The sequence below is a fragment of the Pistacia vera genome, unplaced genomic scaffold (genome assembly GCF_008641045.1).
Source record: "Pistacia vera cultivar Batoury unplaced genomic scaffold, PisVer_v2 Contig282, whole genome shotgun sequence".
In the NCBI taxonomy this organism is placed as follows: domain Eukaryota; kingdom Viridiplantae; phylum Streptophyta; class Magnoliopsida; order Sapindales; family Anacardiaceae; genus Pistacia; species Pistacia vera.
Window position 1 is genome coordinate 98,243 of NW_022196093.1, and position 20,858 is coordinate 119,100.

Below are 20,858 nucleotides of genomic sequence, written 5' to 3' on the forward strand. Positions count from 1 at the left end.
TGAAAATTTCTTGAAACTCACCCATATTTATAATTAAGTTGAACAATAAAAATAATATGTGCGGTTTATAGTCATTTGGGCAATGGCACCGTCACCTTTCTGCTCAATGACACCATCTCCTTCTTCTCTTTAAATATAAAGTAGGCATGACATCAAGTACCTAACCAAATATAGACAAAGAAAGGTAAACAATAATGAAACTAAGAAGAAGAAACAAGTAAAAACAATTTCGTAAATTATTATTGAATCAATATCTTAAAATTGCCACTTTTTTATAAAGTAAAAATTAATGCTACTTTTAATATCTAAATATAGAAAGGCTGATAATGTTAAGAACATAACTTTTATTGAAGAATTGACTTTACAAAAATAAATGTGCTGGGATTGATCCTAAACTCTAATAAAAGTGCTACGAGGGTGTTCTGGTAATTGCACTTTCAAAATTTCTATGCTTACTGACTGAGGGCATAATTCCCTTGTGGGCAGCACACGTCCGGGTACCGTGTGCGGTAACTCTGTAATAAGTGCTATCACTTTTTTTATTGTTATATTATTACGCAGTGATCTCCTCAGCAAGATAAGGGTATTTTCGTAAAATGAACTGGCACATTGCAGCACATCGTTTCTCGATTCACCCATTAATACTCTTCTTCAACCTTCATTTGCATCAGCGCGCAGACACGATTCACGAGACACAGCAAAAGAGAGCTAATGTGTGACCTGCTACTCCCCGTCAGAGTCCGTACGGATATTGAGCCCTTGTAGACAGTCATTTTGAATGACTTGATGGTTCGCATTCCTTTAGCATTCATTTTTGAAATGACTAAACCTTAAGCTTCCCTCGAAGAATGGATACTGCAACCCACCCAACGATAATCATCAGCTCTATCACCCCCTACCGGCTACTTATTTCACCGGTAAATCTGATTATTATTTTTTTTTGAATTTTTAATCTTTGGTGAATTTCTGATAATTTCGAGGCTTAAAGAGTTGAAATTTCGAAGTGAATACAAGTCAGCACTTGAAAGTGCGACCGACCTGGTAGTATATAATAATGCACACGTGTATTTGCGCCACGTTTGAGATACAGATTCCGCGTGCTGGTAGAAATACTTTTCTTAAATATTGTTTTTACCCTTTCATTTCATCATCATAGAATATAGTCTCATAATTTTAGTATTATTTAATGGTAATTTTAATGATTATAAACGGATATTACAAATTTAAATATAAATATATAAAACTTATATTGTTTAGATTATTCTACAAATGGAATTATCATCTTTTACTTGTCCTTTTGCTAAGATTGACATATCCTGATTCTAATTTATCTTTTTTATTAATTAAAAAAATCATTATATTATTATTGATAATTATAATTTGAACTAAATTTAGATAATCCCAAGTGAATGAAAAGTAAAAGGAACTCGTCCTTATTTAATTACTTTGATGACTTTGCATTTCTTAAATTTATATGCATGAATTATAGTTGAAGTATAATTGGAATGATAATATAGAAAACAAATTAAAAAAAGAGGGTAATTTAGGGAAGTAAAAAGTGTACAGGTGTTAGGGCGGGGGAGTACACAGATAATCGCTTTCCTTAAACGGGACGCGAATAATGTAGTGTAGTGTAGAATGGTGGGAACGTGGGACGTAAGGGAAAAGGACGGTGTATTTGTTGTTATATGGAGAGTGGGACCCGAATGGGAATTAAAGTTAAGGGGGACAAATAGTAAACATGAAGAAGATATGGGGTATACTGTTACAGTGGGTTATGGTTGAATGTTAAATCGAACCACTCACCCCTTTAGACACACACCCCAGTCAGTCAGTGTGCTGGTGAGCAATTGCGTGCTCAGGGCTTCATTTCATTAAATTGTATATCCTCTCATGAGAGAGGAAAGTTCAATCTTTTTATTGCACAGATATTCATCTATTGGATGTTAGTAATCTCCTCTCTCTCTCTTCCAAAATTCTTATTCTGATTCAAACATAATTCAATGGAAGTGTGAAACTATTTAAATGTAAAAGAAGATGAATTAGATTGAAAGTAGAAGAAAGTCTTTATTTATTTATTTATTTAATTTTTGAGTTCTATTGAACATCTCACAAACCTCAAAGAACCAGTTAAATTATAACGTAAATGATCATGGGTGCGTTTGGTTTATTATTTTAGATATGATTTTGAGAATAATATTGGGTAGTTGAATAGAGAAGTATTACGAGGTAAAATTTAAAAATTTATAAAAAAAAACCCTAAGTTTTCTAATTTAATTAAACACCCTAACATATAAAATGACAAAAACACCCCCACCACCTGCAGTACCAGATTCCAGCCACCAGTGCTGGAATCTGGCCGAAAAATTGCTTTACGATACAGACTGGTAGGATGTGTGTCGTAACGCGTCGCCATGGCCTTTTCCAGTCACATCCACCACGGACCTGGCCGACAAAAGGCTAAAGAAGTCCATCTACGATAATCAAAGATATGGTCGGTGAACTACCAGCCATTTCTGGTCGTGGTGTAGGCCGTTATATAGATTCCGGCTACTACCGATGATAGTTGTCAGAATTTGGTAAGTTGGGTTGATAGGGGTGTTTTTGTTAATTTTTAAACTTTTTTTTTGAGGGTATTTAATGAAATTAATAACCTTAAGGGGCCTAAAAATAATTAAAAAAATATAATATTATTTCTCAAATAATGTGTCAAATAATATTTAAGAAATAAGATTGAAAATATGAGTATAAATATTAAACCATACGCACCTCGTAATATTTGAATAAAAAAACTTAAAGAAAATGACAAATCTTCTTTACGGTTAAATTAAACGCTGAATAGAGGAGCAGGTGGTGGAATGATAGGTTGAGGATGAATGCAAATCATCTATTTTGTCTCATACTTAAACAAAATCTAATCTTTTTTAGCTGTTGACTTTCAAGTTTCAACCAAATTGACCAAAGATCTCTTAAGTAGTGCCTGTCCGGCAAAAAAATCAGAGAGAAATGTGCGATGTGAAATGGGTTAACATCTCATCACCAACTATTATGGACTTTATAATGGGTAGTAAACAAAGCCTTTGAAAATGTTTCCTCCATTTTGTTTTCAATGACCCACATTATTTACCAAGATTTATATTAACGTGTTTAATAAAATAAAGTTCTTGTTTTGTATCAAATGAATTATGTTCATAAAAGACAAAAATATTCATTAATGCTATAAAATAATAGAATACTTTTATTTAATTGAATCAACCTAACCCAGCTACAATGGAACGACGTAGTTCATTGAATGACTGGATTTCACGATTTGTCAAGAAACGGAAGCGGTTGAAGTTGGCGTGTGTGACTGTGAGGGTTGTGGTAGTAGAAAACTGGTACAACAGACAAAAAGTGTGTTTTTTTCTGAATCACAAAATGCCAATTTATTTTTGTTATTTTCTTTAGGTAAAAGATTATGTCCATTGGAATTTGATTTTGCCAAATATGTGTTTATAATAACTGTTAGCCAGCCAATGTTTACCAAACACGCATTTTCATTCAATGTCTGGGATTGTAAGCCACAGTTTTATATTCTATATTTGGCATACAACATTATGTTTTACATTTGTGCTTACTTGATTTTACTTATGTGTATTTTACTTAATCCTTTGGGATCCTAGAATTACTGGTCGGGTAATATCTCTAGTGTCTACCTTTATTAGTATTTGATTAGAGACTCGAACTCAGAACCTTTTAAATAATATATCTAATAGTTTCTATCTAATCACTCGACCACTTAGAGGTGGTTAATAAATTTATGTGTGGTGTGCCTTTTTTAATATAACAATCTTGTTTAATGAGATTACAATATCAAAGAAGCATTCTTAAACAAACCCAGAAGAGTAATATTATTGTAACCACGAAACTCTGCAATCCAAACCCAAATGTAGTGAAGGCCTTCACTTTATCTCTGACTTAGTCCACCAAAAGCCCAACGAAACCCCAATGTGTGAAGCTTGTGGCCCAACATATCTTACACCCCCGAAATCACAAAACCCTCATCCACACACGCCACACCAAACGCGAACCTTCACTTTCCAGCCATACCAAAACAACCATGTCGCGATGGTGGCGCACCCTGAGAATGGTGGCCCACAATCCCAACTCACCGTTTTCACAATCCACTTCATCTTATCACACTATTCAAGCGGTACCCAGAGAGTGCACCGGCAGCCGTGTCGCGTCAAAGGACCGAGCCCAGGGTCGAATCCCGGCAGTCGTTCTTGCGCCGAACCTGCTCGACAAAAGTTCTGAAAACAGACCACTTTCTCGGAAACAACTGTTAACCACTGAAACAAAACAAATTCAATCCATTCTCAAGTCCGTGGAACTCCCTTTCTTTTACTCTACTACATTCCCACTCCAGATCCGAGCCGGGTCCGGGTCATCAGTTTTGCTTGATTCAGGAAAAGTACTCCCAATTAAGGTAATAGTTTCGTGTTTTATCTTTCTTTTTGGTTTAATTTGTTTAGTTTCTGAGTGTTGAAGGTTGTTATTTTGTGGATAGGTTCATAGGAATGAAGAGACTGGGAATATATTGAATTTGGTGTTTGTGTGGGCTGATGATGGGACGAAGTTGAAGGTTGATGTGCCAGTTGTTTTCAAAGGAGAAGAAAACTGCCCTGGTCTTAAGAAAGGTAATGTGCTTTGTATTAACTATATCAACAATCTTTTGGGTGTCGTCATATTTACATGGGATGTTATGCATGTGCATTGATGCAAGAGGAGAAAAAAATATTTAAATTCTTTTCTGAATTTGGTTTCTTGGGACTTAGTATGCCTTTGGGGATTCTTTTTGTTGATTTTCCAAGACATTACTTTCTCCATGTAACATGCTTTTTTCTCATTCTTATGTGTATACAATATATATGTTTATGGATGACAAATATTGAAGATATTCTGGTGAACTTATTATTCAACAGCTTGTTATTAATTTTTTTTCCTGAATTCATGATCAAAATTTCCCCAGTAAAACTTCTACCTGGATTTAGATTTGGTTGTATACGAGTAGGCTACCTTCAGTTATAAACCTGGCACCAAAATACCATTATTAAGTTTTAATCTTCAGTGTGGAATTTGTTTTCTGCATTTTATTGCAATGCAAAATTTATTGAAGAACATATAAAAGATGGCTCCTTAACCTTGAGGTGCATGAACTATAATTTCCAACATCTTTAGCATGTATTTTCTGTGCAAGTTTACTCCATTTGTTTTTCTACTTGTTTAGCTTGCACATGTTACAATTGCTTCCAACTACTGTCTCATCCCATTAGTTGTTTTAAAATATCATACGAGAAATTAGTGTTGCTTTTAGAAAATCCACTACCATTTTTTTTCCTCCCAAACAAGAAACTATTCTATAGTGTTCAAGAAATCAACCACTTATACATGAGGTTAGAATAGCTCTAAGAGTTCCTTTCTCCTCTTTGTTGTGATTGTCAGTGTTGAACTGCCTCTTTGAACCCAAAAGGTTAATTTTTTGTGTGCCTCTTTAAAGTTAGTCAAGACAACTTTGATCTGCTCTGCTAGCTTTACCCACATTCAAAGAGCTTATAGGGGAGAAAGTTGGAGAAGAAAAGTTTGCACATTAGCCCGTTGTAAATTGGAAAACAGAAATTACTTGTGGACATATAGGTGGTTTATAGAATTGTAATAGCAAATTTTTAAGTTCAATATGGGATATTTGTAGGAATTTTCTGCTGTTTGTTTTAATGATTTGCATAACTTTTTCATATTTCTGGAGCCAAAATGAAAAAGAAATGGAATACATTTTATAAAGCATTACTGAGGAATACCGCCTTCTCATTCAAATTCATGCTTCTGGATTCAAGGGAAAGAAAAATGCTAGAGTTTGTGTTAAATTTACTCGTCCATATCTGGAGTGGACTGGTTTCATTGTGACTCTTCTGTAAGTTCACTATGGGGATGTGACTGAAAGTATTTCACTTTACTGTAATTTGAGATTGATATTGTCAGTTTATGCTGTTATTGCTTTCTCTTGGAAGTCCTTTACAAACTCAATTTTCTTTGTTGTCAACAAAATATTATGCTAATGCTGCTTTAATGTCAAAGAGGTCAGTCTTTTAACAGGATAAGAACTAGTCTAAGGTATCTTTGCCCAGCTGAACTCATTCCTCCAAAAATTGAGGTGGATGTGACTGAAAAGTGTTGCACTTTATATTGTCATTGTATGCTGTTACTGCTTTCTCTTCGCAAGTCCTTTATAAACTCAATTTATTTCATTGTTGCCAAAATATTATATTCTAATGCTACTTTTATGTCCAAAAGGTGGTTCTCTTAACAGGATAAGAACTAGTTTAAAGTATCTTTGCCCAGCTGAACTCATTCCTCCAAAAATTGAGGTGGATGTCAGCAATCTTGATATTGGAGATAGAATCTTCATGGATGACGTTGAGGTACATCCATCCTTGAAACTTTTGAGCAAGAATGACGACATGCCTGTATGTAAGATCGTGGCAACAAACTTGGAAAACCCAGAACCTGCAGTGGTGTAGGCACTGAAGGATAATTTTGGATTGTACGTATTTTGACCAGCATTACTCAAAATCAGAAGCATTCGAAGAATAAGTCTATTGTTTTCCCTGGGCTTGAGGTTGTGCTATGTTCCCTAGATAATCGGAAGCCGATAATCTTGTGTCTGTAACATCCTTGAATGGAGGCATTGCATGCTATATTTGTACCTTTAGATTCTTTACGGTTTAGTTGCACAGTTAAAACAATAGTTGGTGGCGGATGGAATTTTGTAGCATTCCAACTAAGTGGTTGTTTCTTTCTCTTTTTGTCTTCTTAATCCTGTTTTTTTTTTTTTTTTTTTTTTAATCCTTTCAGCCCTAAAAGAAAATAGGGCAAGGCAGAGTTGAACCATAACTGTCACTAAGGAGACCATACAGGGTTTATACAAAGCCACAAAATTAAGAATTGGGTTTGATATGATTGACATAGGATATCAAGTAGACCAATGAACATTACTGGTCCCAATTATTCAAAGAACTGTATAGAGGTACATTCGAAAATGTTAAGCTGATATCTATTAAATTATTTGCACATGAGTGAGTAAGTGGCAAAAATATCCATGATTGGTGATTTTGTCACTTTATGAGCTTCATTCATGAATCATGAGAGTAAGATATTCGAAGTTTGAACCTCTTTGCATATGGGGAGTTGCTAATGCAAATTACAAAATTATAATAAAGTATTATGATTATTCTTACAATTTAAAGATGTTTTAACAATACTATTAAGTGGGTAATGCCGTGGCATGAAAAAATGAAATATAAGGAAAGCAATGTTGGAGACGGCCATAAACAGGGCATCCATCTCATCTTCATCTTTTAATTGTAGTGAAGTCACATCAATTATATTCACTCAAATGATTTGGACCTCTCATCACACTACAAAACTATCAGATTCAAATATTATTGGTGTTAAGTCAAGTGACTCAATAACAGAGACATGGCCTCTATTATCCATCTTCATCTCCTTTGTCTTCCACATCCCCACTTCTCTATCACATTTCCATTATGCATTCTTCCTCAGTCCCCACCATAGGAAAACTGAGGTTTAGCCCAAATACCTTTTGCTCTTGTAGGTCTTTTTACTTGTCAGTTACATTATTAGCATATTTCATGGACCAAAAAGTTACTAAAAATTTCTACAAGACTAAAGTTATACTTAACCAAACCTCAGGGACGAAATTGTTAATGTATGATGTATCCACATTCTTCATCGTTGACTTCGTCCTTCTACGGTTCTACCTCAACCTCAAGCACCTCTACACCGCTTCACTGACTGGGTCTTCAACTTCAACTTAAATCTACTGTTTTATNTAACTTTTGCCCTTGTAGGTCTTTTTCCTTGTCAGTCACATTATTAGCAAATTTCATGGACCAAAAAGTTACTAAAAATTTCTACAAGACTAAAGTTATACTTAACCAAACCTCAGGGACGAAATTGTTAATGTATGATGTATCCACATTCTTCATCGTTGACTTCGTCCTTCTACGGTTCTACCTCAACCTCAAGCACCTCTGCACCGCTTCACTGACTGGGTCTTCAACTTCAACTTAAATCTACTGTTTTATCTTTTATTTATTTATTGTATCCGAGAAATTACATTTGTGCAGCGTATTACGTATATCGGTATATGTATTATGAAATTAAATTTCAGCGTATTTATTATAATTAAATTAAGGAAATTAAATGTTGAAAATAGGGTCAAGTCCAAATCAGCTGAGCTGGGACTGGGATCATGAATTGCCACGCAACTCAGGCTGAATAATTTTATTTTTTTTCTAATTCATTTTAATTATCAAATTAATTAATTTTGAGATAATATTAGACTTATTAACAGATTGTTTCTTATTTTTACATAAACAAACAAGTATTAGAGAGTTGTTATATTGACTTTTTTTAGACTGTTAAAATTCAATTAATTTAAAACTAAAAACAATTTCAAAATCTAATGAGATGTTTTTTGTATTTCTTAAAGTTGTGTTGCTTAAATTTTTCTTTTTTCCTCAATACCAGCCACGTCAGTAAGATATAATTCGGATGGTTATAAGTTATTACATTGTTATCGAATCATTTAATAACAATCAATAATATGAAATTCATAACAATTTCCAAATAAAAGAAAAACAAAGCGGCTTGACCTTTGGTTATAATATTGACTCTTAAAATGGATCCGTTTGGCGTGCAGGTACGTTAATAACCGCGTTTCAACAAACTCAAAATCTTCTCCTTCTCCTTCTCCTTCTGCTCCCTCCCCTGTTTTTTATTCCTGCATATATTACGTTCTAATTATAATCATATTCATGATAATTTTTATAATTGAATTACACCCACATTTCTTTTTTTCTTTTTTTCTTCTTCCAAGATCATGATTTTTACTTCTCGTGGTCTCCACCACCACCACCACCACTACCACCATGCGTTGGCTTCATAATATCTCTTTCTCTTCTCCTTCCTCTTCTTCCTCTCCTCTCTCTGACCAACATTCTTCTTATAACCCTCGCAATAAAGCCCATAAGAATCACCATATTTACATCAATAGTCGAATTAACAACAACAACAACAACAATCCTAATAATTCTAATACTAATAAAAGTACCACTCATGGTAACAATAATGAGAGGCCTTCGCGAGTCCCGAGATTGACGAGGCAGAAGAAGCTCAGGCATTTGAGCGATCAGGAGATTGTTGGAATCACCAAATTGCCACAAACGGATGATATACGCGACTCCGTTACATTGTCTAGATCGAACAGCGGTTATGGTCGATTGTCCAACGCGTCCACAATCAGGTCTTTGCCGTCTTCGTCAAATGCCGCCACCGCACAGCCATTGCCATTGCCTCTGCCGTTGCCTGTACGGGATGATAACGGTGAGCCGCGGCTCTTGTCGCCCAGAGATGCTGGCGGAAATGGAAGAAGCTCGGAGGAGAGAGAAAGAGACGGTTTTAGAGATAGAGATAGAGATAGATTAGATGGAGCTGGGGACGGAGTTTCATCAACAATTAAGAGGTTTTTTTTTTTTTTTTTCTTTTCTCTGTTTTTATTTCATATTGGTTCAATTCCACCGTCAATTGAAAGAATTTAATTAACAATTTTCTGTTTTTATTGCGTCATTAATATTTTTTATTTTGAAAATGTATTATGAATCAAAGAATATGATGGAAACTGTTTAACAGATAATTTATGAACTCAGCATGCATTCCCATTTTTTCCTTTTAATTTCTGCATTTAGCATTAATGGAGACACATTTTTGGTATAGCAATTATTATTTTTAATGAGCTTTGTTTAATTATTATTATTTTTTTCTTCTGGTGTGACGTTGCTCTTGTTATATTTCTGTCGTATTTCAGCGTGTTCTCCCGCGGTATTGAGAGGAAGAAGCCTGAATATTTGGAGACGAGGTCAACTAGTAAAGTGCAGCAAGATCTGAATAGAATAGATAGTTCTAAAGAAAATTTCATGCATTATATTATTCCTGCTAAGAGTGCTCCTTCTAGTCCTTTTGCAAGTCCCGTACTCAGCCCACAGAAGATGAGCATTAATCAGATGTTTAAGAATTATTATAATGTTCCTCACGGTAATAAAGTATGGTCTGCCCCGGAGATGCCGCGCTTAGATATTCCTGGCCTTCCTCCACCTGCATACTTTGATTTCACTGCTTTTAGTGCTGATAATTCTCCTTTTCAAAGTCCTCGTAGTAGAAGTCCATGTCGAAACCCCATAAGCCCAACTGGACCTTCCTCACCTATGCATTCCAAATTGTCCCGTGAATCTACTAGTCATGTTGAAGTCCACCCGTTACCTCTTCCTCCAGGACCACCCATTTCTTCACCATCAACTTCTAATCCTCATATTCCAGCTAAACCTGAACCTCTGCCTATGAATAATCAATGGAAAAAGGGAAAGCTTATTGGACGTGGTACTTTTGGGAGTGTTTATGTTGCCAGCAATCGGTATATGAATTATGTGTATCTTAATTGCTAGTTTCTTCTTCTGTCGCAGCAAACACTAAATTTGGCTTTTCCTTTTTTGACAGAGAAACTGGAGCTTTGTGTGCGATGAAAGAGGTTGAAATATTTCCTGATGACCCAAAATCTGCTGAATGTATAAAGCAACTGGAACAGGTGATTACCAAGCTACTGCATTCAAGATGAAACAAATTTCCTAAATGCATGAGAGATGAAGAGCATTTTATTTGGTTGATGTTGGCCTAGTAAATATGTTTTGTGGGTTGCTTTGGCGGATCTCATTGGCCCTGGCGTTACATATTGCATATTGTTATGATTTTTGGAGTTATGAACAATTTTTTTGGTTCATAGCGAAAACATTATAATATTTAATTGTGCATTGCCTCTCCATCTTCTATCTAACTCTTGCATTTGTTTCAGGAAATCAAAGTTCTTAGCCAGTTGAAGCACCCAAACATTGTGCAGTATTATGGTAGTGAAATAGTGAGTAATCTTCTGGGTGCATGTTTGGCATCATGTTTCTAATGTTTGCTTGCTAGAGCATTGAATCTAAATTTTATGCATTTGCAGGTTGAAGACAAATTTTATATATATCTGGAGTATGTTCATCCTGGTTCGATTAATAAATATGTCCGTGAACATTTTGGAGCCATAACAGAATCAGTTGTTCGCAATTTTACTCGTCATATTCTTTCTGGACTTGCTTACTTACATAGTAAAAAGACAATCCACAGGTACAAATAGCATGTTTTGTTTATAAAGTTGTCTTAACGTCCACTTAATGTGGCAAATTGAAGTATAAGAGCTTAATACATTTAATCGAGTTTAAATGTGGAGTGAATGGTAATCTTAGGGGCAGGCCTATTGTTTTTAATTGAGATTATTTTCAGACTTTGTGTTATTTATTTATTTTTATGTATATTTTTTTTACGTAGGGACATCAAAGGAGCTAATCTGCTTGTTGATGCGTTAGGGGTTGTTAAGCTTGCTGACTTTGGAATGGCTAAACTTGTGAGTTTTTGTTAAATTTTTTAAATATTGTTATTTGCAATACTCAGAGGCATGTTTGTAATTGTGTACCTGTGAGATCTTTGAAGTTTTCTTCCCACAGGCCTTCTCTGCCTCTTTGATTTTCTTAAAGTAAGTGTTAAAAATTTGCCTCTATGTGGTTTATCTTCATGTGAAAATGTCATTCATGCTGCTGGAGCAGTAGATTAAAATTTACAGGTATGCTTGAATTTAAAAGCGAGATGAAGTCTTTTATTGTGGGATTTCTTCTTCTGCTTGGGCAAAAATGTGACAGTATGGTACAAGCTGAAAGAAAGATTTGCAGTCTTTGACAGAATTATAGCAGTATATATCTGTTTGTTTTGTTCCTGTATTGCTTTTAACATTAACAGTTAAATAATATTGTGTTAGCCTTACTTCTTGTGACTCTTAGGCAGGATTATATATTTAATGTGATAGTGCTTATTCTTTCTGGTCCCTGTAATATGCCATAAATAATTTAGAAATGGGTTACCTTGGTTGAGTTGAAACTACAGATTTAATTGCGTATCAACATTGAACTCATTAATTGTTGCCATGCTAATCCATAATCTGGGATGCATTTTGTTCTCTCATATTGGGCCTCAATAATTTTTGGACTTCTTTTGTTTCTCAGCTGACTGGACAAGCAGCTGATCTTTCTTTGAAGGGAAGCCCATACTGGATGGCTCCAGAGGTACTTTGTTGCTGCTACATCAATTTGTGCTGGTCTATAGCTTCACCATATTGATATTATTGTTTTCCTTGCAGCTCATGATGTCGTTTATGCAGAAAGATAGCAACTCTGATCTTGCACTAGCTGTTGATATCTGGAGCTTGGGTTGTACTATAATTGAAATGTTTACCGGGAAACCTCCTTGGAGTGAGTTTGAAGGGGTAAGCATTTACAGTGTCTAAATGTTGCTTAACTTACAAGCTGCAATTGTTCATCATTGCTAAGAAGTGTTAAATAGTTCCAGAATAACTTGGATCTACGTCATCAAATTCCTAGTGTTCAATTTGTTTGTTTGCATTAGTTATTCTTTTTTTTCCAGCCGTCACTTAAACTTACTGAGACTTGGAAGGTTCAGTCAATATACATTTTGCATTTGTTGCAGAATGGCTCCTTTTGCGCACTGATTTGAAGAGAGTACTAAAGTCTTTTTTTTTTCCAGCTTTCCTGGTTGATAACTCATTAATTGATGCTGTATCAAAAGCTTTTCTGCTTTTTTTTTTTTTTCCTTTTATATTTCCTTTGTTACCTGTTCTTAATACCTAATTTTATGTCAGATCATATTTCCTGTTTGAGTCTTGTTCATGAAAGGTACTGAAATGAGTTGTGGGGGAGATTGACTTCAGGGGCTCTCCAATAGCAGGGGGTTTTCCGGTATTTACGCAATAAATTGTTTAAAAATCTCTTGTATTGATGCAGGCTGCAGCTATGTTTAAGGTTATGAAGAATATTCCAACCATACCTGAAAATTTATCAGCTGAGGCCAAGGATTTTTTACGATGTTGCTTCCGGAGAAATCCTGCAGAGAGGCCAACTGCCAGCATGTTACTAGAACACCGATTCTTGAAAAACTCGCAGCATACTGATGTCACATCTTGCTCCCATTCATTTACTGGGATGAAATTGACTGTAAGCTATAAATGCAACTTCTGTTTCTTTCTCTCTTGCCAAATTCTACTGTTTAGTTACAAGATGTTCTGTGTCCCCTTGACAGGATAAACCCCAAAGTCCCAGAGAACATTGTGAGGGTAAAATTGATCAGTATCCTCTATACCTAAGCTCACAGAGTCTGAAAAAGTTGTCTTCTGAGAGGTAGGAGTTACTTTCTACTTGTTTTGTCTTTGCATATTTAGACTAGACAATTGAATTCAGTGCATTGAAGTTGGTAATTCTTTACTTTTGCATGACTGCCGCCTCCAGCCCCTTGCATCATTCCTTTTCTTCAGCGAGAATGATCAATGACCGCCTTTTGAAATTTCCAACTTAGAGTTTGGTTTCAATAATTCTCCATGTTCAATCCTTGATGATCTTCCTAGTTTATATCCTCTATGCATGGAGCACAACAAACATTGTTCAAGCCCTTGTTGACATGGAGGAATGGAAGTGCTGCTTGCTTATTCAAATATTGTCAGCGTGTTAGGAAGGTTAATTGATGTTGTATTAGAGTAACTTACGAAGATAGAGCATTGAAATTAATGTTACGACGAATACGATAAAGCAATGAAGTTGTGGGGATTGATCAAATGCTCCTGAAGTGTGTAAAGTTTTAATAACATCCTTGAAGTTGAAGCAAAAGTGTTTGTAGATAGAGTGAACATAGAAGCAGGTTTTTGTACACTACTCACTAATTAAGATTTTCTTCAATTAATAGAAGATCTGTGCATATATGTATATTGATATTTTTACAGCTCTGTATATTTGACGGACTGAAGATCAATTTATAGATTTTAGTTTAAGCTATTCGTCTATCAATGTCAATATCAAAATCATGTTTCCTGTAATTTTAAGGCATGTCATTGTACATAGCCTTTTTAAGGCCCATTGTTAAACTTCCCAGCCCAGCCCATAATAATTTAAAATTACTGGTTATTAATATTATTTTATTGGTTTAAGAAGAGTTAAATCCACAAAAGAAAATTATTAGTGTTGTCAATTTAAAAATATTAAGATCACAAATCAAACTATCCTAAATTACTTATGGAGGAGTTGCAAACCCTAAGGAATTGGTTTGACGGTTTAAGGGATTTATTTACTTTAGAATTATTTATCATAATAATATTATGATTTATTTGATTCTTTAAGTTTGTAGGATATTTAATAAATCTCAAATTTTAATTGAGATGTTAAAAACCAAAAAATGAAGGAGTTGCATAAATAAGCAGACTTCCCTAAAATATGAGTAAGTGACAACTTTCCCGTAATACAGGGATACCCATTTATTTGTTATGATTTGTCGTTTTTCATCATGCTTGATCGGAGACTGGTTCACTAATTGTATGACACTTGGCCTACCCACTGGTTCCTTCCACATGACAGCCCTTCATAAGTGGACAGAATTCAAAACCCTAAAACACCATATCAAGAAGATAAACCCCGTAAATGCTTCCTTGTAAAATAACACTAATCCATCAATATCATCTACATGAGGAGGTAGGTGATGACCAACCCAACTCACCAAACTGGACTAATCCCCATCTTCACTAACTTATCTTATGAATTTAATAATTTAAAAGTATAAAATATCTTTGAAATATTTTCAAAAGAAGAAACTAGGTAATGTAATTTTTTTTTTTTTTAATTTGAGAAAATATTTCTGGAATTGTCCTTTTATTTCTTTCCTGTAATTAATCTTTAACCGTTAGATTGGATAGCTTCTCCCACCATCAAACGGTTGAGATTTGATATAAACATGGTAAGCAACCACTTTACTTTTTATTCTTTAAATCGATTGACTCTGGTCAAGTAAAAGTGTAAATGTGCATGGGTCTTTATTTCATATTTTTGAATATTAAAAAAGAAAAAGAAAAAAGGAATATGCTTTCACTGTCCAATCTTCTTCAGCCCAACTGAGTCTACTGCATTCACGTGGTTACCCTTAAACATCCATATTGAGATTATCCTTCATTATTCAATTTTCTTCTTTCACTATCCTGAGAAAGAGAGAGAGAGAGAGAATGGAACCACCACCCGCACAAAGCATGAATTTCCAGGCCGGAGAAGATGAACAAGACAAAGCTATTAATGAATGGTATGTGTCCTTACTCCTTATCTTCTTCTTTTTTCCTTTTGTATATAAATCTGATTTGTTTGCTCTGTTTATTCATCCAAAAGAGCTATTTTGAATGTTCATTTGATTTCTTGGGATGCAGCTGCTCTTGCTGCTATGACTGCTCAGAGAACTGCCTTGACTACTTGTGTTGCTACAATCTCTGTTAGATTGTTTCATGGAGTAGGTTAGGTTAGGTAATCAGAAACAGTTTACTAATAATCTTATTGTAATTGTAGTCCCTTTTAGTGGAAACTACATAATAACTTTTGATAAGAACAATTTGAGCTCCCTTGTTAAATTATTTTTATGTTATCTGTTTTTCTTGCATTGTTTTAAGTATATCTTCTGCCTGCAGATACACTGTATCTCTTTCTGTTTGTTCTTCAAAATTATGTAAGAACAATTGAATTATGATGGTGCCATCAACGAAATGGTAAAGTTGAACCTTTACTTTATATTCTAACAAACCCACCCACTAATGCCATGTAAAATATAACTGTAAGTGTGCCTTTAGGCTTTAACTCATTGTATGATGTCATGTCAAGCTTGGATAAGCTGTATATCTTTCTTTATCAGTAACATTAATGCACTACTGATTCATTGTTTTGTTCTTATTACGTAGTCCATTATTTGGGTTAACTATTCATAGACGACTCTCAGATTCAAGAGGCAGAGCTGATGGATTTGTTTGTGAATGGAAATAACACTAGAAAAATAATTTATTTTGGATAATCAAATCAAATTGCTGATTGATTTTCAATGTCCTCGTGGTCTAAAAGCATAGTCCTTAAATGCAGGGGATATACAGAGTTAAATTAATATAGAGGTAGGAAGGAAATGGGATTGATATCATATAAAAAAAAAATTCTCCCCAAGTTGCTTTTAGTTGAAGCCAGCATGCTAAAATTTGGAGCTTACGAAGAACTTTGATACCCCAATTAAAGTGACATAATCAAACATCACTGACCTCAAGTTGGAAAAATGAATACAGAGCATGAATAAGGCCTAAAAGACTCAACACTCCCCACAACAGTTTACAAAGAATACCACTCCTAATAATCAGGAGTTAGTCGACCACTTCAATAATAAGGGGCGAGGCAAACGCATACGAGGTCCATAGGCGGTTTGAGCCTATCCCATGAAGAGCCGCCGTAGAATTTCTTTAAGTAATAAAACTCCTAATTGGTTTTGGGCTTAAGAAAAAAGATCATAATAATATTAGGTTTTTCTCGTTAAATCTAGTATATAAACATGTTTTTCTCTTATATGAATGATATAACAAATCATAGGTAAATACATTCATTGTAACGAGCAAGGTGAGGGGATATTTCAATAATATTGACTTTGTTAGATGTAACCGATATTTTAGGTGAATCAGGGTAAATCACACGTGTGTTTTCTCTCTTTACAGTTTACATCATTTGTGTGTGATTGCTTACTTGTTTGGTTTCGATTACTCTCTAGATTGTTTCATTGATGACGTGGATAAATAAATCGAATATAACTATAATAATCTACACTCAACGCCACCACAATTTCTATTTACAAAATTTTCTTGGCTTCAGCAGTGTTTTGTAATCTTAATATAACATTCATCACAATATGCCGAAGCAGACTCATGAAAACATAGCTTGTTGTGAAGAATTTCAGTCACAGTAGAGAACCTTGTAAAGCATAATAGTAAATTGCACAATCGAGTTTACTGTCATCATCTTTGCTCCTTGTTTCTTAGAACAGCTATGAAAAAGATTACGAGAAGTGTGTCTATTTTGACCTAAAAACGAATTAGACATGTGCATTAGGGTAATCATTTTAAATTGAACTATTGTGTAGCAGTGGGTTCAAAACTAAGGCAACATGCTCCACTTTCAAGCTTAATGAACTTGACCTACTGGTCATAAACACAAGCTTGTTCACTGAAACAGACAGTGGTATACACATTGGAATCCAACATGAGATGCGACTGTTTGACTATATATATAATAAAGTAGAGTCCTCCAAAACCTAGGCGGCAAAAATAAATTTTTGATACTTTTTCCCTCGAAAGTATTTGTTTTAATAAGTGACCAATTGAATCCATGCCAAAAATTTGTAACAAGAACAATGTAATTCATGTTTCAGGTTCTCAAACAGACCCCAGTAAAAGATCTGAGTCAAGCTTGCATTGAAGAGAAGAGTCAGGGGACAACTATCTTTACTTTGATTTGCCTGTAATATATAAATCAGTATTGTTCTATATTAATCAAACTAGAGATTAAGGGCTGTTATGAAGATTATCAGAAAGAACTGGCTCTTGCAAAAGGGTTAAAATATCCAATTGTTTTGCAAAGCTTAATTAAATCTATTACTCTCCTAGTCAAATGGCTGGCCCCATCTCCCACTTTCTGGTTTATGTAGTTTAGCTCTTTTTTAACTACTATATTTTTTACCCTACTTGTATGGAAAAATCTTGTATCCAAGTCTTCGATGGATTCGTCTCACCAGCCCCCATCTAAACTGCATGCGCATATTCTACTACTTAAATTACAAATTAACACACTTATATAGTGGACTTTCGGCAATAAAAATATGATTTCTAACAAAAAGAGATAATTGTTATCGTGGAAACTACAATTTGTCTCGAGGATGAAGCTTCTAATGACCAAAAAGAGAGTGACAACCATCTCTCTGAAGTGAAATTTTTCTTACCATATGACAATTTAAGTCAAAGTTGAGCGTGTAGGAACTGGCTAGAGGCCACCATTGTTGTTCTTAAGAGGAATACATCATCAAGCCACTAAGAGAAATTTTAATTTTTCATGAAGTGGGATTAGCTGAGTTCTTTCACCATCAGCAATATTTATGGAATTGTGCCAAACTCATTGATAGTGACAACGTAAGTGACTTTGCCACTATTCAAGTTCAGATATCTTAATCAAAATTAGCAGTTTGCATTTATCCTTTGGTTGCTTTTGTGTATAAATTGCCCGAACTTCTGACTGCTTGTCACACAATCCTGGTGACTTAGTGAGCAAATTACTCCATTTGCTTTGAAGATATGGAGCAAAATTCTAATAAACTTCCCTTTCTTTACTTGTTCTGCCTCTTGTTCCTCAGTGCTTTGGTGTCCTGTCAACTTGATTATAACTATTATGCTAAAACTTGTCCCGGCCTGATACCAATTGTTCGATCAGGTGTTCTGTCAGCTGTTTCAAATGAGACCAGGATGGCTGCCTCTCTTTTGCGGCTTCACTTCCATGACTGTTTTGTTAATGTAATTTTGTTAATTTCGTCTTTCCTCTTGCCTTCTGTTTTTTAAATTAAGTTCAATTCATTAGTCTGTTATTGAGTGAGCATGGAAAAAGAGTAAAAGATAATAGTCATTATAAGGTATAAAGTTAAACAACTTTATGAAACTTTAGGGTATGAGAGTTCACTCAACTTCTAACCCCAATGATACTCATTGCATCTTACAAAAAAAAAAAAATGTTGATATTTCTACCTTAGCAAGTATTTTGAATGTAACAGTTTAGTGTCTGCTGAAGCTTACTGCAGATAGCATTTTTTTTCATTTTTCGAAATGCAGGGATGTGATGGATCTATATTACTGGATGATACAAGCTCAACTAAGGGGGAGAAAAATGCAGTGCCTAATCGAAATTCAGCTAGAGGTTACGAGGTCATCGATGCTATTAAGGCTAATGTGGAGAAATCTTGTCCAGCCACTGTTTCATGTACTGATATATTAACTCTTGCAGCAAGAGAAGCTGTTTATGTAGTAAGAAACCCCTCCCAATAATCATGAGATGTTTTTAACTTTTTATCGTATTCTAGGTACTAATATTTTGCCTTTTTTCTCGTATTTTTTCTCAGGTTGGAGGCCCCTATTGGGCTCTGCCCTTAGGTCGGCGAGATGGCCTAACAGCAAATGAGACTGAAGCTAATGAATTGCCCTCACCTTTTGAACCTTTAGACAACATCATTAGAAAATTTTCTGCAAAGGGACTTGATTTGAGGGATACGGTTGTGCTCTCAGGTTTGCCTCCTCTTAACTAATAGACATGAACGTACGCCTTGGTGTGAACTTCCATGTACGAAAAATTATGTTTGATGTGCTCGATCAAATCAATCAAATTGCTTTTAAATTATAACAGGTGCGCACACTATTGGATTTGCTCAATGCTTCACATTCAAGCAAAGGCTATTCAACTTTGATGGTAACGGTAATCCTGATCCAGCACTTGATGCAGCATTTAGACAAAGTTTGCAAAGCGTGTGTCCAAACCAAAATACTTCCGATACTCAACTGGTTGCTTTGGATGCTGCTACAACCAACAGGTTCGACAACAGCTACTACAGAAACCTAGTGAACAAATCTGGATTACTCCAGTCAGATCAAGATCTTATGACCGACAATAGAACTTCTTCAATGGTTCAAAACTACAGCAAATACCCTTATTTATTCTCCAGAGATTTTGCAGCATCAATGAGGCAGATGGCCAGCATAGGTGTACTAACTGGCCAAAATGGAGAGATAAGGAAGAATTGCAGGGTGGTGAACTAGAAAGAGGAGAGTTTGCAGAATAAATATCTTTATATATTAAGTTGAAATTCATGTTTGTATGTAACCAGTTAGCTACAACTGGAAGCAACATGAAGCTAATGCTTTGACTACTTTGTGTTAATTCCAAGGTTTAATCCTACTATGACTTGAATGTGTAAAAATGTCTACAGTATATGTATAATTAATTAGCATGCAAGTTATATTGCGGCCAGCCTGTTGAACTTCAATATTCATTATGATCTACACACTTGATTCGAATTAATTAATTAATTAATTAAACTAGTTTGAGTCAAAGATATGTATGATTGAAGAGGACTTTTATGGCGTTACTCAAACTTTATATTTTGCATTGGATGAATGTCAAATATAATTGATAAAGTCAATGGAACCATTTTTACGGGTTTTTCCTTAAAATTTGACTATAACAAATTTCTAAAACCCTAAACGTTATACTTATAATATGAAACTTTTTCTAAATAATTTTTTTATAATTTTGAAATATTTAATATATGATTCAGTATTTTAACATAAAATGTGTATTTTACCCTTCCTTCAATTAACTTTTACACAAAAAAATGGACGGCAAATGATGTAAGTGGTTAATTATAGAGGGTAATTGCCAGTTATCCTATATTAGAGGGGGGTGCAACAAATTATCCCTAACAAAACCTAACAAAGTTAAGGAAGTGGGATATTTATTTCACTGAGTATTTCCAAATGATTATTTATATTTGTCTATAAAAATAAGAGTTTAATAGAATTTTTATTCTTTAAATATAAATTAAAGAGTGAGTCAAATTTTATTCTATATCCCAATTTTATTTAATAAATTATAAATTTCTATGCATTTTATTATTAATTTTCTCTCTTATTAAGTCTCTCTCATATTTATTAAGTCTAATTTAAAGAGTCTATTAGATTTGAATACAAATTTTGTTCTTTATATTTAGAAATTAATAAAGAT

At 34.5% G+C, this 20,858-nt stretch overlaps 3 protein-coding genes across 3 annotated transcripts; all 3 read left to right on the forward strand.

Annotated features, from left to right (window-relative positions):
• Window positions 1-4,031: 4,031 nt before the first annotated feature.
• LOC116134086 (50S ribosomal protein L25) lies at window positions 4,032-6,853 on the forward strand. Its single transcript, XM_031419754.1, has 3 exons — window positions 4,032-4,468; window positions 4,550-4,679; window positions 6,331-6,853. The coding sequence occupies exons 1-3, from the start codon at window positions 4,100-4,102 to the stop codon at window positions 6,555-6,557; spliced, it is 726 nt and encodes a 241-aa protein (XP_031275614.1). The 5' UTR covers window positions 4,032-4,099; the 3' UTR covers window positions 6,558-6,853.
• A 1,918-nt stretch (window positions 6,854-8,771) lies between these two features.
• Window positions 8,772-13,991, forward strand: LOC116134094 (mitogen-activated protein kinase kinase kinase 5). Its single transcript, XM_031419763.1, has 11 exons — window positions 8,772-9,583; window positions 9,926-10,528; window positions 10,612-10,699; window positions 10,964-11,026; window positions 11,114-11,277; window positions 11,479-11,554; window positions 12,207-12,266; window positions 12,341-12,466; window positions 13,002-13,211; window positions 13,297-13,394; window positions 13,503-13,991. Exons 1-11 carry the CDS (start codon window positions 8,991-8,993, stop codon window positions 13,567-13,569), a joined length of 2,148 nt encoding a protein of 715 aa, XP_031275623.1. The 5' UTR covers window positions 8,772-8,990; the 3' UTR covers window positions 13,570-13,991.
• A 4,379-nt stretch (window positions 13,992-18,370) lies between these two features.
• Window positions 18,371-20,057, forward strand: LOC116134095 (peroxidase 10-like). The gene is made up of 4 exons (XM_031419764.1): window positions 18,371-18,604; window positions 18,917-19,108; window positions 19,204-19,366; window positions 19,485-20,057. The coding sequence occupies exons 1-4, from the start codon at window positions 18,389-18,391 to the stop codon at window positions 19,892-19,894; spliced, it is 981 nt and encodes a 326-aa protein (XP_031275624.1). The 5' UTR covers window positions 18,371-18,388; the 3' UTR covers window positions 19,895-20,057.
• Window positions 20,058-20,858: the final 801 nt, after the last annotated feature.

What these genes read in the sequence shown, in the direction of transcription:
- LOC116134094 (XM_031419763.1), top strand. Translation starts at nt 8,991, where the DNA reads ATGCGTTGGCTTCATAATATCTCTTTCTCTTCTCCTTCCTCTTCTTCC. An exon ending in GTTTCATCAACAATTAAGAG is followed by an intron (nt 9,584 to 9,925) that starts GTTTTTTTTTTT and finishes GTCGTATTTCAG; the next exon opens with CGTGTTCTCCCGCGGTATTG. An exon ending in GTATAAAGCAACTGGAACAG is followed by an intron (nt 10,700 to 10,963) that starts GTGATTACCAAG and finishes CATTTGTTTCAG; the next exon opens with GAAATCAAAGTTCTTAGCCA.
- LOC116134086 (XM_031419754.1), top strand. Translation starts at nt 4,100, where the DNA reads ATGTCGCGATGGTGGCGCACCCTGAGAATGGTGGCCCACAATCCCAAC. An exon ending in GAAAAGTACTCCCAATTAAG is followed by an intron (nt 4,469 to 4,549) that starts GTAATAGTTTCG and finishes TTTTGTGGATAG; the next exon opens with GTTCATAGGAATGAAGAGAC. An exon ending in CTGCCCTGGTCTTAAGAAAG is followed by an intron (nt 4,680 to 6,330) that starts GTAATGTGCTTT and finishes TATGTCCAAAAG; the next exon opens with GTGGTTCTCTTAACAGGATA.
- LOC116134095 (XM_031419764.1), top strand. Translation starts at nt 18,389, where the DNA reads ATGGAGCAAAATTCTAATAAACTTCCCTTTCTTTACTTGTTCTGCCTC. An exon ending in TCCATGACTGTTTTGTTAAT is followed by an intron (nt 18,605 to 18,916) that starts GTAATTTTGTTA and finishes TTCGAAATGCAG; the next exon opens with GGATGTGATGGATCTATATT. An exon ending in GGATACGGTTGTGCTCTCAG is followed by an intron (nt 19,367 to 19,484) that starts GTTTGCCTCCTC and finishes AAATTATAACAG; the next exon opens with GTGCGCACACTATTGGATTT.